We start from the raw sequence: 13347 nt of genomic DNA on the forward strand, positions 1-13347 counted from the left end.
ATTATAATAATACTTTCAATAAGCTTACTAAAAGAGGATTCTTTCTTTTTTAAGTAAGTAAGTAAAGAAATAAATAAATAAAAGAAAGGTAGGTGGTGCTGGGACTATCAAATAGAACTTTTTTTTTTTTTTTTTTTTTTTTTTTTTTTTTTAAAAATATGATCTCATATAAACCATTTTTGGAAAATAGCTAGCAATAATTTATATAAATACCTACAATGTTAACTTTATCTCTCTCTTTTTCTTTATTTTATTTTATTTTATTTTATTTTTGATTTAAAATTGCCATTAAGAAAAGATTAGAGTTAAAGATGCAAACTGATAATAACACACTACCACCGGAATATATGCAACTTCGATGTAAATATCAAAGTGTAGATGAATTTTTACACTATTTAAATCTTGATCAATATTTAAATACATTTTTATTTGAAGGATTTGATTCAATTATTTCAGTAAGTTGTAAAGTATAGAAAGCAGTTAAATTATTTCTTAATATGTTTATACATACATACATATATACATACATACATATATACATACATACATACATATATATATGCATATATATATATATTTATAAAGTTATTAGAAATTACAGAAGAAGATATGACAGTGATGAATATTAAACGTGGTCATAGAAGGGTATACTACTACACTAATAAGTTATAATAAACGTTATCGCTCTAATAATTATTTTTATTAGTTAATTCAAAGAGAAATTGCAACGATAAAAGGCATTTCGAGGAATCAGCCTATTGTTACAAATATATCAAGTCCAAGTAATGTATAACGTATTTGCATCTTTTTATATATTATTCTGTTTATTCATATATATATATATGTATATTTATATTCATATTAGAATATGCTTCTGAGTTTAATTCGACTATTCTTCCTGTTAAATTAGAAGAGACAGGAACAAGCAATGCAAACTTTAAAAACCATTTTTCTGGTGGAAATCCAATGCTGGATAATAATAATATGATGGCTACTTATAATTCGAATAGGATGTTTGTCACTAGTCCCCAGAATATGAATAATGATTTTGAAAGTAGCAACAACAAAGATTTTAATATGTATTTTGTAAAGTTAAAGAATCAACAAAGAGGAGAGTCCTCAAGAAATGCTACGACTGCAGATAATCATGCTTATATGAGTATTAACAGTAGTAATAGTCATAGTAGCAACAGTTCCAAGTCATATAAAAAGAGAAACAATCCAGTATCTAATTCCTTAGTTAAATCTCGTAATTCAAGTATTTCTTCTTCAATAGATGACCATGATTCAACAGATACGAATGAATCTGTACCTATAAAACGAAAGTATAGACGACATCCTAAACCTGATCAAAATGCCCCTGTCAAACCACCGTCGGCTTATATCATGTTCTCTAATGATTCTCGTGCTGAGTTAAAAGATCAGCAACTTTCATTCGCTGAACTAGCAAAAATTGTAGGTGAAAAATGGAAGGCGCTTAGTTGTGTTCAAAAGCAAACTTATGAACGCATGGCTACTAAAGCAAAGGACAAATATTTAGTTGCACTTGAAAAATATCGATTAACCCCGGAATACAAGCATTATAAAGAATATTTAAAAGATTTTAAGGCTAAACAAGAGGCTGCCAATCAAATGGTAAGTCGAATGAGAAAAAAGGCAAAGCAAACTTTATCATCTGAAAGGTAATTAAACAATGATGTTATATATCAGCATATTTAATATAAATACAAAATATATATATATATATGTATATAATAGCATTAATGGAGGTGGTATAGCTGATATTAGTTCTAATGATATTTCAACTGAAAATAGTAGTAGTACTGGTAGTGAATCAATAGATGCATATACTGTCAAAGGTAATACTAATATAAATACAGTAAAAAAAAATAAAATAAAATAAAATAAAGAAAAGAAAAAACTTAATAATACTAATAGCTTCTATTCTTCTAATAAACATGATAGGTAATGAACGAAAATTACCAAAATACCAAAAGTCCAATGATAGTGGATATACTTCGCAACAGAGTTCTAATACAAATGGAAATGACTATCACATAAATAATAATGAATCTGATCAAATGATGCGTGGCTTAATACCTGTTGAATTCATTAATACATCTCCAATAACAAACAACACCAAATGTCAGTCAAAGCCTCGTAAAACTCGTAACAGTAGCAGACATCTAAGAGGAGAGTAAAGCTTGTCATCCATAATAATAGAGAAGAAATCTATTTCCTGTTTATATCAAGTCATTTATAGATACATAAATATATACACGCATATATAAAATATTCATTCATTTATTTATTTGTAAAAGGAGACCTAATCTTGGCCCACTTATTTTCTAGATTTAATATGCCTTATGTCTCCCTAATTACACTTTGTTCAAAAGCTTTTTCTTTCTTTTTTTTTTCTTTTAAGAATACATGCACATATACAAAAATAAAATAAAATAGACAATACGAATTGCGGATCCCAAAAGGAGAAAGCATATAAAAAGGATTCATTAATATAGGAACAGTAATAATTAATATATGTTTATGTAGTTTATTTTATACGTCATAAGGAAATGGAAAACACATGTTAATTACTAGCAAAATTATTTATTCATCTTATCACAAGTGCGTCAGTTTTCCCTCTACGTCGACTAGGCAATAATTTTGCTTTCTTCCTATGTTGCTATTAGTAACTACCTTGGGCAGAGATACAAAAAAAAAAATCTCTCTTGCATAAGTATCCAAGAGAAATAAAAAAATAGTAGGCATAACGCATTTTGATAATATTCAAGTGCGTATATATTGAGGAGGGGGGGAAGGGTTTTGTATTGTAAGCAGAGCAATAAATGGTTTGTTTGATTCTTGGATTTTACTCTATATAGAATTTTAATTCTTTTTTTCTTTTTTTTTGACTATATCAAAAACGTTTTCCTTACTACTCCCTCCCCTTTTCTGATCTGACAGTCACTAGGCAATACAACTTTGTACACAAATGAGGTAAATAGTATGTAATTTTTTTATTTTATTTTATTTTATTTTTTTAAAAAACAATAACGGTTTTTTTTCAACAACAACGAATGATTATTATTAACCAATCAAATCGTATTTTTCATGTATCCTGAGAGCATGAACAGTTTATTATTTCAACAAAATAATATGCATTGTGTTGCCAAATAATTAAATAATGTCCATGATATATATGTGTATATATATCATTTAATTTCAACACCTTATCATTATTATTATTATTATTTTCTGTGTTAATCAAAACATGCCATCTCATTGTTCATTTCAATCATCGTTTTGGTCACCTACAGCCTCTATAGATCCAATGCCTAATTTCAACATGGGGTTTAATGTACTTCATACAAAGCTTCAACAATCAATGACAGAAAATAAGGTAATAATAGAATATATGAAGCAACGGATTACAACTGAAAGAAACCATGCATCAACACTTGTGTCTTTATCAATACTTAACGAGAGTAATCCCTTTGAAAATGATATTGGAGCCAGTTTAAAGAAATGCTTTGAAATAATTCGAACTGAAAGTGCAGAATGTGGAGAAGAGTATAGACAACTTGCGGATCATATTGAGACTAAAGCACTTGAACCTCTTTTGAAATTCACTGAACAATATGAAAGTATCATCCTCCAATCTAAAGAGACAGTGGAGAAGCAACTCAATCAATTCAATGTAGCTTGGAAGACGATGGAAGGAGCTAAAACAATGTATCAAAATAAGTGTAAACTAATATTAAATCATTTCCCGGACTTCAAGTTTGAAAACAATGATACCACAAAGATCCAAATTGGAAGTTTGTTACAATTTGATACTCGAGATTATGCTTGGAATTGGTTTGATACATTGGTTGGTAGTGAAAAAAATAGAGTTTATTCAAAGGATCAAATATTAAATATCTTGAAGAATGATATGAAAGAAGAAGAGGAATTAGAAGTTGTGCTTAAGAATTTGATGGAGATACGTTTTTTAATCAAGTCCGATAATGAAGATATGTATTATAAAGGAGAGAAACCTGACGAGTTAGAAGAAAGAAATAGTACTAGTACTAGTAGTAGTCATAGTAGTACTAGTAATAATAATGGTAGATTTTCAGGATTCTTGAGTCGATGGGGAAATCAAGAATCAAAAAGAGAGAATCTTATGATTGAAATGTTGGAAGCAGATAAAGCCTATCGAAAGACGATTACACAGGCAGAAAAGATACGTACTCAGACTGAACAAATATTACTTATTCATTATGAAGAGATGGAGGCTCTAGAATTTGAACGAATTAAAAGTATTAAACAAGGTATATATTAATTACTTTTATAAACATAATAATTATTTATTATATTCTTTATAGCATTTATTAGTATGTCTCAATTTATGTCACATTCAATTATGCATTCTAAAGAGAGAGTTGATGCTATGATGTTATATCAAGAAACATTAAGGCCTGATAAAGATGTTCAATTTATAGTTGAACAATATCGAACAGGGCAGTTTTGTCCTCGAACTATATTATATGAGAATTACTTTACTGGAATAACTGAAGGTTTAATAATTACTTTAGATTATAGTCATTTATTTTTTATATGTGTATATATATAAATATATAAATACATATATATTTTTTTTTCTTCTCTTCTTTATATATTAAAACAGATCAGCTTTTTGGTGTTCCACTAGAAGAAGTAACAAGAGTACAAAATTCATTAGTTCCACAATTGATATCTCAAGGCATCACTTTAATTGAATTAGGTATTATTTCATCATATACATATATTTATATTAATGTATGTAATTTATATATTATATAATTTAGGATTTTCAAAATTATATGATGAAGGTAAGATATATATATATAACAAAGAAGAGAAAGAGTTCATCATTTTATTTATACAGAAAAGAGCGTTGTATGGACTGCCAATTTACCATTGGATAGAGTATATGCAGCTCGAGATGAAATTAATATTTCTAGTAAAAAGCTGCTTACTATAGATATGTTGAAAAAATTTGATCTTTTACTACTTGCATCACTCGTACGACTTTATCTATTAGAATTGCCACAATGTTTATTCACGTTTGAATTATATGAGCCCTGTAAATTAATATATTCTAATCGTAAGTTATAAAAAATATATATTTCTTTGTTATATACACATATATGAAATGTACACGTACTATAGATCAAGACCAAAATAGTCGATTGGCATCTATAAGCAAATTACTTGCAACATTACCAACATCAAACTATCATACTGTGATGCTACTTTTTCAACATTTTCATAAATTAATCCAAGAGATTAAAACGGATACCCAACAATGTACGATATCGATAGCAAAAACATTTAGTTATATCCTTTTGAGACCGCAAATTGAAACGAACATAAGTCTTCATGAACGATATTCACAACGATTACTACAAGATTTAATCGAAAACTATGATTTAATCTTTACTCAAGAATCGTATAAAGCGCAAGAGAAAAACTCAACTCGACCTTCCATCATCATGTCAGAACCCATATTAACCAACCCTGATAATGAACAAAAGTCTGTCACTGAAAATACTGTTAAAAAAAGGGCTCATCATAACGTTGATAAACCATCTTCTCCCTCCCTTTTTACTTCTTTTATGCGTAAAAGTCAGTCAACGCCTACTTCCTCACCTGCATCAAGCATAAAAAGACAACACTCAACAAGTAACAGTAGCATAACAATGATGACAGGTGGAGGCTTAATAATGCCAATGCCTTCTTCTAGTACCTTATTCGAAGACCCTGATGAAATTATGAATTTTAATTCTTCCGAGTCATCATCTACTATTTGTGTAAAGACTCCCTCTTTTCAGGATATTTCTTCAAGAAAATCTTCTATAGATCCTCTTAATTACAACAATAGACATTCAATAGAAGATACTTTTATGATAGAAGAATTAGCAAGTTTAGATTCTTTCTTTGAAGATGAAGATTAATTGACAGTCTTGTTATATAATAATTTTATTGTTTACTATATTTGGTATAATTTCTATCTAACCATATATGTAGTTTTTTTTTTTTTTTTTTTTTTTTTTTTTTTTTTTTTTTTTTTTTTTCTAAAGGAGTGAGGTAACACAATTTTAAATATAAAACGGGTTTAATGACAGCAGTCAACTTTAAAATGAGTAACAAAGAAAAAAAAAAAAAGTGATTTGTGGTGCAAATAATGCTTTCATTTTTTGTTTATTGTGGGGTATAACAAATAATAAATATTTGTATATGAACTGGCTTTGATAAAAAAAAAAAAAGTGGAGAAAAGAGATAAAAGACAAGATAAAAGGAAATAGTATAGAGTGGCGTGTTGATAGAGTGGCTATGTATGATAATTCCAAAAATGGAAATAATCGAGATTATGGAGCTCAAAATGTTTAACAATCGTCTATATTTATTAAAAACATATACTTTAACGTAAAATAAGATAACTATGACAACCATAAAGTTTTATATAAACCGGAAACTATAGCTGCATAAAAAAAAAAGGACAGGAGGAAGAGGTACGACTACATACTTATTTATTAGATGCTTAATAATGAAGAAACTATTATATTTTCTGGAAAAAAAAAGAAAAAGAAATAAAGAGGGTTTGTTTCATTTCATACTATTACTACTTAATATATGAATAAATACATAATATATACAAATATAATAATTTCATGTTTTTTTTAAAAGACCATTTTATCTTATTAATAAAATCAAGATGGTAGAATTTTCTTTTTCTTTCTTAATATTATATCATTTTTATTTTTATTTTTATTTTTTTAAAATGATTAGCGTTAATCTTTTTATTATAGATATCTATCCAGTTCAAGTAAAAGAAGAAGAAGAAAAAAAAAAAAAAAGTTCGAAGATTTAATCCCGAATCGTTTTCGTTTCTCAACTACTAAATATGAACAATTTGTCTTGGAATTATGTAAAAAAATTTATGGACCTTATAATATAAAAACTCGACCTTTTTTTTTTTGTTGTTGTTGTTCTTGTCGTTTAAGGGTTCATTAAGTTCAATGATAATTATTACATAAATCTTATTTATTTAAACGCTATTCGTCTTAAATAAGATCAGACATATAAAAATTACTTTAAGAATGTCACAAGCTATTGAACAACAACAAAATAATCATGAAGAAGAACATGATAGTTTACACAGCAGTCGGGAAAGTACAATGACAGCTTTTGATCAAGACTTGGAACAACCAGCAGAAAAGACAAAAGATTCGTTAGAGACATTTTCAGCTTTTTCAAAGAAAACTAAACTATTAATTGTCGTTATTTGTTGTTTTGCTGGCATTGTATCACCACTTTCTGCTAATATTTATTTTCCTGCATTAGATGCAATTCAAAAAGTGTGTAATAATAATAATAATACCAAAAAAAAAAAAATTTTTTTTAAGAAAAAAGAAAAAGGGAAAAAAAAAAAAAAAGAAATTGCTTACAATTTTATATTATTGTAATAGGATTTAAACACAACGACTGAACTTGTAAATTTAACAGTAACAGTCTATATGATATTTCAAGGTATTTCACCTTCCTTTTGGGGTTCATTAGCTGATCTTTGGGGACGTCGACCCGTTTATCTCTCTACTTTAGTTGTCTATATGGGTTCCTGTATTGGTCTTGCATTAGCTCCTAAATTTTATGTTTTACTCATCTTGAGAATGCTTCAAGCGTTTGGATCGAGTTCTGTAGTTGCTATTGGTGCGGGAGTTGTAGGTGACATTGCGACCCCCTCAGAACGTGGTGGCTACTTTGGGATATTTTCAATGGGTCAAATGTTGGGACCTGTGATTGGACCTGTTTTAGGCGGTATCATTGCAGAGTATCTCTCATGGAGATGGATCTTTTGGATTTTATTAATAGTGGGTGCTTCTTTTTTCATTGTCATTTTCCTCTTTTTGCCCGAGACGTTAAGATCTCTTGTGAACAATGGCTCTGGTTATGCTAATCCAACACCTTATCAATGGTGGCAAAGACGTAAGGCAGCCAAGAAGGAAAAAGAATCGACACCAACAGCAGTAATAGCTGATGATGATAGTTGCTCAACCATTATTCATGAAAATAAAGGAAATCAAAAAAGTCGTTTCCTTCAAATCCCAAACGTCACTCAACCTTTCCTTTATTTATTAGAAAAGGATATAGCAGTCGCATTAATTTATAATGCAATTCATTATGCTACTTATTACTGTTACCTAACCTCAACTCCAAGTCAGTTTGTACTCATCTATAACATGAGTGAGATTCAAATCGGTCTTTGCTTTTTATGTCAGGGCGTTGGTTGTGTTCTAGGATCGTTTGTAGAAGGTAGATTATTAAATCGTGATTTTAGAATTATTGCAAAGCAATCTGGTTTTGAAAACACAACACGAGGCAAACTTCCCATCGATTTCCCCATCTTTAAAGCTCGTCTTCGTTCAGTTTGGATAAATGCAGGTTTAATCCAAGTCATTACCTTATTTTATGGTTGGATGCTTTATATTCGTGCCCCACTTGCCGTCATTCTTGTATTACAATTTATCGTTGGATTTGCCAATACATCCGTCTTTAATGTCTTTCAGACATTGGCCGTTGACCTCTTCCCTGGTAAAAGTGCTACCATTACCGCCTCTAATAATTTAGTCCGTTGTTTGTTAGGTGCCGTTGCGACTGTGAGTATAGAACCCGGTATTCAAGGTGTAGGCGCTGGATGGATTTTTACCATTATTGGTCTCATTTGTATTGCATCTAATATTTTAATTCCTGTGCTATTAAAGTTTGGTCCTCGTTGGAGGAAAGCACGTATGGAAAGAGTAGCTCTTGAAATGAAAGAACAAGAAAGTTAAATGTTCTTTTTTTTTATTTTTATTTTTTTAAAAAAAAAGAAACAAAGCAAAGCAAAGCAAAACAAAGCAGAGCATGTACTATAGCTTACCTTTTAGACTCAAATATAACATACAATATAATATAATATAATATACACATACATATATACATATACATACATATACACATATATACATATATAAATATCCCTACCACCACCACCACATCCCCTTTTATATGCACATATAAATATATGAATATATATCACTATACACCTTATACATATATATATACAAAGCTTGTTAATAATAAACAAATAAATGAACAATTATACATGAATACCTTTTCAAGTAAATTGATTAGTTTCTTTAAGCATGTTATAAAGATTTTAAATGTTGCCTGATATTATTCAGCATAATGAATATGTCTTTTTTAATTAGTTTATGTTACTATAATAATAATGATACGGGAAGATCCCGAGACACATTCATAAAACGTATCACGAATACATGCCAATTCCTCATGGACTTGTACAACTCTTGTATATCCATAGTAACTTTATTATTATACTTGAAGCAAATATATATGATGCATGAAGAAGATATAAAAGAGAGTAGAGAGAGAGAGTGTGTGTGTGTGTGTGTATGTGTGTGTGTGTGTATGTATGCGTGTGCGTGTGCGTGAGTGTGAGTGTGAGTGCGAGTGTATGCGTATATGTATGAGAAGAAGTTATCAATAGAGAATATGTGTATATATAAATAAGAATCATAATGGGATATACAGTATTATATATAAATAAGAATGATAGGAAAGACTATATACGCCATTGTGCATTTAAATAAAAAGAGGGTTTGCAATCAATGCTTGTTATGTGTAATTGGTCATTATATATGTACTTGTATGTCGATATGAGTAATATATGTATTGAGGGAAACAATAGAATTAAAGAATGTTTTTAAAAAAAGAAAGAGTAGTAAACGAATGTAATATATAAAGCTTAGAAATGAGTATCATTGGAAGCTATTATACAAATATCCTTCTCTTTTATAAGTAAACAATGCATTATGTATGGTATATCATACCTTTGTTCATAAGAAACGGAGAAGGTTCTAGACATTTATATAAATAGTTAGTAAGTTTTTTTTTTTAATGTATTATTGAATGGATTACCTTTTTGCTGCTTTATAAGAGAACTTATGTTATTGTTAGATGATGGGTGTGTTATAAAGGAAGAATACATCGGTTGTGAAGAGATTGAAGTAACAGAGGATTGGCTACTGAAATTATCATCACATTCAGGTGTTGTTGAGATTTTGTCATCATTGTCTTCTTCATAGTGATTAAAATGTTGACTTGTCATCTTTGATATTAATTCTTCATTTGCTTGACGAAGCCTATCAATTTCATTTTTAAGATTTTCTTCTTTCTGTACCGTCTGTCTTACTAATATTATTTGTTAATGATTAAGATAGACTCATATATTTATTTAAGAGGGTGGTAAAAAAAAGATTACCATATTCAAGAGTACGTTCAATAATGGTTCCTTTAGAAGGACGACGATCATTTTGTAAGTTTGGTAAAGAATGAGCAAGTTGTTGAAATTTAGTATTAAGGGATTCACGACGAGCACGTTCAATGGCATTATGCTCAGCCCTTTTTTGTGCTTTGCTAATTGGCTTTTCTTCATTTTGATAAGATTGACTAACGAAAACAAGCATGAGAATACATGTAAGTTTTCAATGAATGAATATGAAAATTATACCTTGTAGATGAAGTTGGTTCAGTTATACATGATGAATAATCAGGATAACTTGTTTGTAATGACATGTAGTCAACTGAATCATTATTCAAATTAGTTGATTGCTGTTGGTACATCATCACTAGGAAAAAAGATGGTTAATATATATAACAAATATCAGATCCTCTTTCTTACTTTGTTGATAAAGTCTTGCTCTTTGTTGCTGAATAACATCTTGCTCTTGAACATGACGCAAATGTTGAAGTTGTTGAGGCATTAAATAATTTTGTTGTTGAATTATATAATGATCAGAATTCTGTTGCTGTTGATAAAGAACTGGATTCATCATTTCATACGGCTGATGATTAACCTGAGTTTGTTGCACTGAATTAGACATGAAGAGAAATATAAAGTTAAAGAGAAAGAGAGAGAAAGAAGACAAAGAGAAAGCAACTAAAAGTTAATATTTTTAAATTATTTTGTTTATTTTCACTAAGGACAATAGTCAAGTTAAATAAGATTTCTTTTATTTATATGTGTCTTTTTTTTGTTGTGCACGGATATTATAGAGTAAAATTTCTAATAATCAGGTTATATTTTTTTTTTTCCTCACTCACTCACTCACTCACTCACTCACTCTCCTTCTCTGCCTCACTTTTTTATCGGTTTTGCTGATTCAAGGTTTTCCGTAAAAAAAAAAAAAAGAAAAAAAAATGAAAGGAGTTACACGACTTGTCAATATAGATTTTGTGTAATTAAGAATCAAAAGGTTAAATAAAAAAAGAATAATATAATACGGTGGTCACAACTTGAATGGTTCTTTTTTTTTTTTTTTTTTTTTTTTTTTTTTTTTTTTTTTTTTTTTTTTAAAAAAAAAATTGAGGTGGGAAGAGGCGGGAGATAAATGGTTAAGAATGAATGCCATTTATTATAGAACTATGAGTGTAAACAACTAGTAGAAAGAAAAGATGACTATTAATACAATGCATCATGAGCATTTGACTGTCGAATATTCAAAGAAACCTAAAGACATCAAGACGGGATATCAAACATCACTAGTTCAAAATAGGAGTAGGATTAAAAGAACTTTTTTCTTTAAATGTTATAGTTGCCTATAAAATACATTTACATGGAAGAGAAACTATACAATTCTAGAATATTTCTGTTTTATATATAAAGAATAGTATAGTCTCTTTTCAAAAGAAAATAGCTAAAATAGTTTACGTTATTCTTGGATATTTGATATTAAATGATGTTTCCTTTGTTGAAATATACTGTGTTTACAATTCATTAGTTACAAAGTAGTTAAAGAAAAAAAAATACCTACACAATATTCAATAAAGATATTTGTAGATAGACATCTTCACAGAATAATGAAAAATAGTATTAGGGTAGAATATGGGAAATAATTGCTCATTTGCTTGATATAGTTGGTACTATTAATTACAGTTATAAAGTAGTAATAATAGTTCGTTTTCAGATGAACTTTGTATTCATGAATATGTTAGATTACGGGGTGTAATAACCAAAAAAGAGATACAAGATGTTTTATGGCATATAAATTGAATACTTCAAGTATTTGTACAATAACATGATTGAATCAAACTTGGAGATAATTATTTTAAAAGCTTATGACGCTTTTCTATTAATTCATTTTCCTCTCTATCTGCTCCTTTCTCTTAATTCATTTTCTTCTCTATCTGCTCCTTTCTTTTGGGATTGTATATTTGACAATTCCACCACAACAAACAGTAAATGTATCAAGCAAGCCATTGAAAGTTTTATTCATTGAAAGTTTTATTCATTGAAAGTTTTATTCTATTGTTTTAGTCAAAATTAATACTGTATATAATCAGTATCAAACAAGTTTCTAACTAGTAAATTGATATATATTCATAAGGATTCTATTACTGTATGACGTTTCTAATTGCCAATGATATAACCCTTTTTTGTAATATTTATATGTATTTCTATACAAGTGTTTTTTTTGGTACCTTAATTTCCTTTTTTTTTTTTCCACTTTACTTTCTATATAAATGTATAATCACATTTCTTTAAATTTACACATACCAACACAAAGACAAACACATATATTTATATTGAAATAAATAAATAAAATAAAGTGTCTTCTCTGTTATTACTTGAATAGTATTTAGGGAAGAAGAAAAAGATTTTTTTTTGGGGGGAGGAAAGGGGTGTAGGAAGGAAGGTAAAATATTCCTTAGCATGTTATTTCTTCTAAAATGGTTATTTTTATATGAAGCTTGATGTCATACAATATAGATAACGCTATGTCATGTTATAAATATAGATATTTTATCTTATAAAACATGTATACAAGTATAATAAAATTGTCTTTCTCCCCTCCCCCAATGCTTGAAAGATGAATGTAATACAAGCTTTTTCTTTCTTTTTGTTTGTAAAATGGTGCACGAGCCTTCAAAATTGAGCCTTGTCATAATTAAGCTTTTTTTTCCTTTTGATATTGCATTTATTATTGTTTACTTTATAAACAATTTATACACTTGCCTCAAAAATACATATAAAAATATTGCATCATTGTTGTTGCTGTTTTTATTATTTTGGATTAAACAAGTCAATGTTAGGCTTTCTATACAACATTTTGATTAAATCAGTGTAACTTGCCTAAAGTGAAAAAATAAAATAAAATAAAAATTGAGCTTATTCATCCCGGAAAGAACTCACCGATGGGAACTTCCTTATTTCCCCCCCCCTTTTATATGAACGGCAATCGAGATTAAAAACAATAATAA

At 28.6% G+C, this 13347-nt stretch overlaps 5 protein-coding genes across 5 annotated transcripts; 4 read left to right on the plus strand and 1 right to left on the minus strand.

Annotated features, from left to right (window-relative positions):
* Positions 1-257: 257 nt before the first annotated feature.
* BX663DRAFT_544856 (uncharacterized protein) lies at positions 258-2498 on the plus strand. Its single transcript, XM_051530910.1, has 6 exons — positions 258-455; positions 586-645; positions 707-782; positions 866-1682; positions 1759-1859; positions 1939-2498. Exons 1-6 carry the CDS (start codon positions 312-314, stop codon positions 2199-2201), a joined length of 1461 nt encoding a protein of 486 aa, XP_051380369.1. The 5' UTR covers positions 258-311; the 3' UTR covers positions 2202-2498.
* Positions 2499-3029: 531 nt separating this feature from the next.
* Positions 3030-6040, plus strand: BX663DRAFT_458515 (uncharacterized protein). The gene is made up of 6 exons (XM_051523903.1): positions 3030-4313; positions 4368-4559; positions 4670-4765; positions 4830-4853; positions 4910-5128; positions 5194-6040. Exons 1-6 carry the CDS (start codon positions 3272-3274, stop codon positions 5976-5978), a joined length of 2358 nt encoding a protein of 785 aa, XP_051380370.1. The 5' UTR covers positions 3030-3271; the 3' UTR covers positions 5979-6040.
* Positions 6041-6966: 926 nt separating this feature from the next.
* Positions 6967-9169, plus strand: BX663DRAFT_517419 (major facilitator superfamily domain-containing protein). Its single transcript, XM_051528718.1, has 2 exons — positions 6967-7382; positions 7494-9169. Exons 1-2 carry the CDS (start codon positions 7125-7127, stop codon positions 8853-8855), a joined length of 1620 nt encoding a protein of 539 aa, XP_051380371.1. The 5' UTR covers positions 6967-7124; the 3' UTR covers positions 8856-9169.
* Positions 9170-9897: 728 nt separating this feature from the next.
* Positions 9898-10850, minus strand: BX663DRAFT_532329 (uncharacterized protein; the record flags this gene model as incomplete). The annotated part of the gene is made up of 5 exons (XM_051530448.1): positions 9898-9944; positions 10114-10278; positions 10349-10536; positions 10661-10715; positions 10769-10850. The coding sequence occupies 5 exons, from the start codon at positions 10848-10850 to the stop codon at positions 9898-9900; spliced, it is 537 nt and encodes a 178-aa protein (XP_051380372.1).
* A 2049-nt stretch (positions 10851-12899) lies between these two features.
* Positions 12900-13249, plus strand: BX663DRAFT_155163 (uncharacterized protein). The gene has a single exon (XM_051521618.1). It carries the CDS (start codon positions 12998-13000, stop codon positions 13202-13204), a length of 207 nt encoding a protein of 68 aa, XP_051380373.1. The 5' UTR covers positions 12900-12997; the 3' UTR covers positions 13205-13249.
* The last annotated feature ends 98 nt before the right edge of the window (positions 13250-13347 follow it).

The sequence above is a fragment of the Cokeromyces recurvatus genome (assembly GCF_025118155.1).
Source record: "Cokeromyces recurvatus strain NRRL 2243 chromosome Unknown BX663scaffold_23, whole genome shotgun sequence".
Taxonomy (NCBI): domain Eukaryota; kingdom Fungi; phylum Mucoromycota; class Mucoromycetes; order Mucorales; family Mucoraceae; genus Cokeromyces; species Cokeromyces recurvatus.

Coding starts and splice junctions, on each gene's coding strand:
- BX663DRAFT_458515 (XM_051523903.1), top strand. CDS start 3,272: ATGCCATCTCATTGTTCATTTCAATCATCGTTTTGGTCACCTACAGCC. Junction 4,766..4,829: donor CATCACTTTAATTGAATTAG/GTATTATTTCAT, acceptor TATATAATTTAG/GATTTTCAAAATTATATGAT. Junction 4,854..4,909: donor TTCAAAATTATATGATGAAG/GTAAGATATATA, acceptor TTATTTATACAG/AAAAGAGCGTTGTATGGACT.
- BX663DRAFT_544856 (XM_051530910.1), top strand. CDS start 312: ATGCAAACTGATAATAACACACTACCACCGGAATATATGCAACTTCGA. Junction 646..706: donor TTAAACGTGGTCATAGAAGG/GTATACTACTAC, acceptor TATTTTTATTAG/TTAATTCAAAGAGAAATTGC. Junction 1,683..1,758: donor CAAACTTTATCATCTGAAAG/GTAATTAAACAA, acceptor TGTATATAATAG/CATTAATGGAGGTGGTATAG.
- BX663DRAFT_517419 (XM_051528718.1), top strand. CDS start 7,125: ATGTCACAAGCTATTGAACAACAACAAAATAATCATGAAGAAGAACAT. Junction 7,383..7,493: donor CATTAGATGCAATTCAAAAA/GTGTGTAATAAT, acceptor TTATTGTAATAG/GATTTAAACACAACGACTGA.
- BX663DRAFT_155163 (XM_051521618.1), top strand. CDS start 12,998: ATGGTGCACGAGCCTTCAAAATTGAGCCTTGTCATAATTAAGCTTTTT.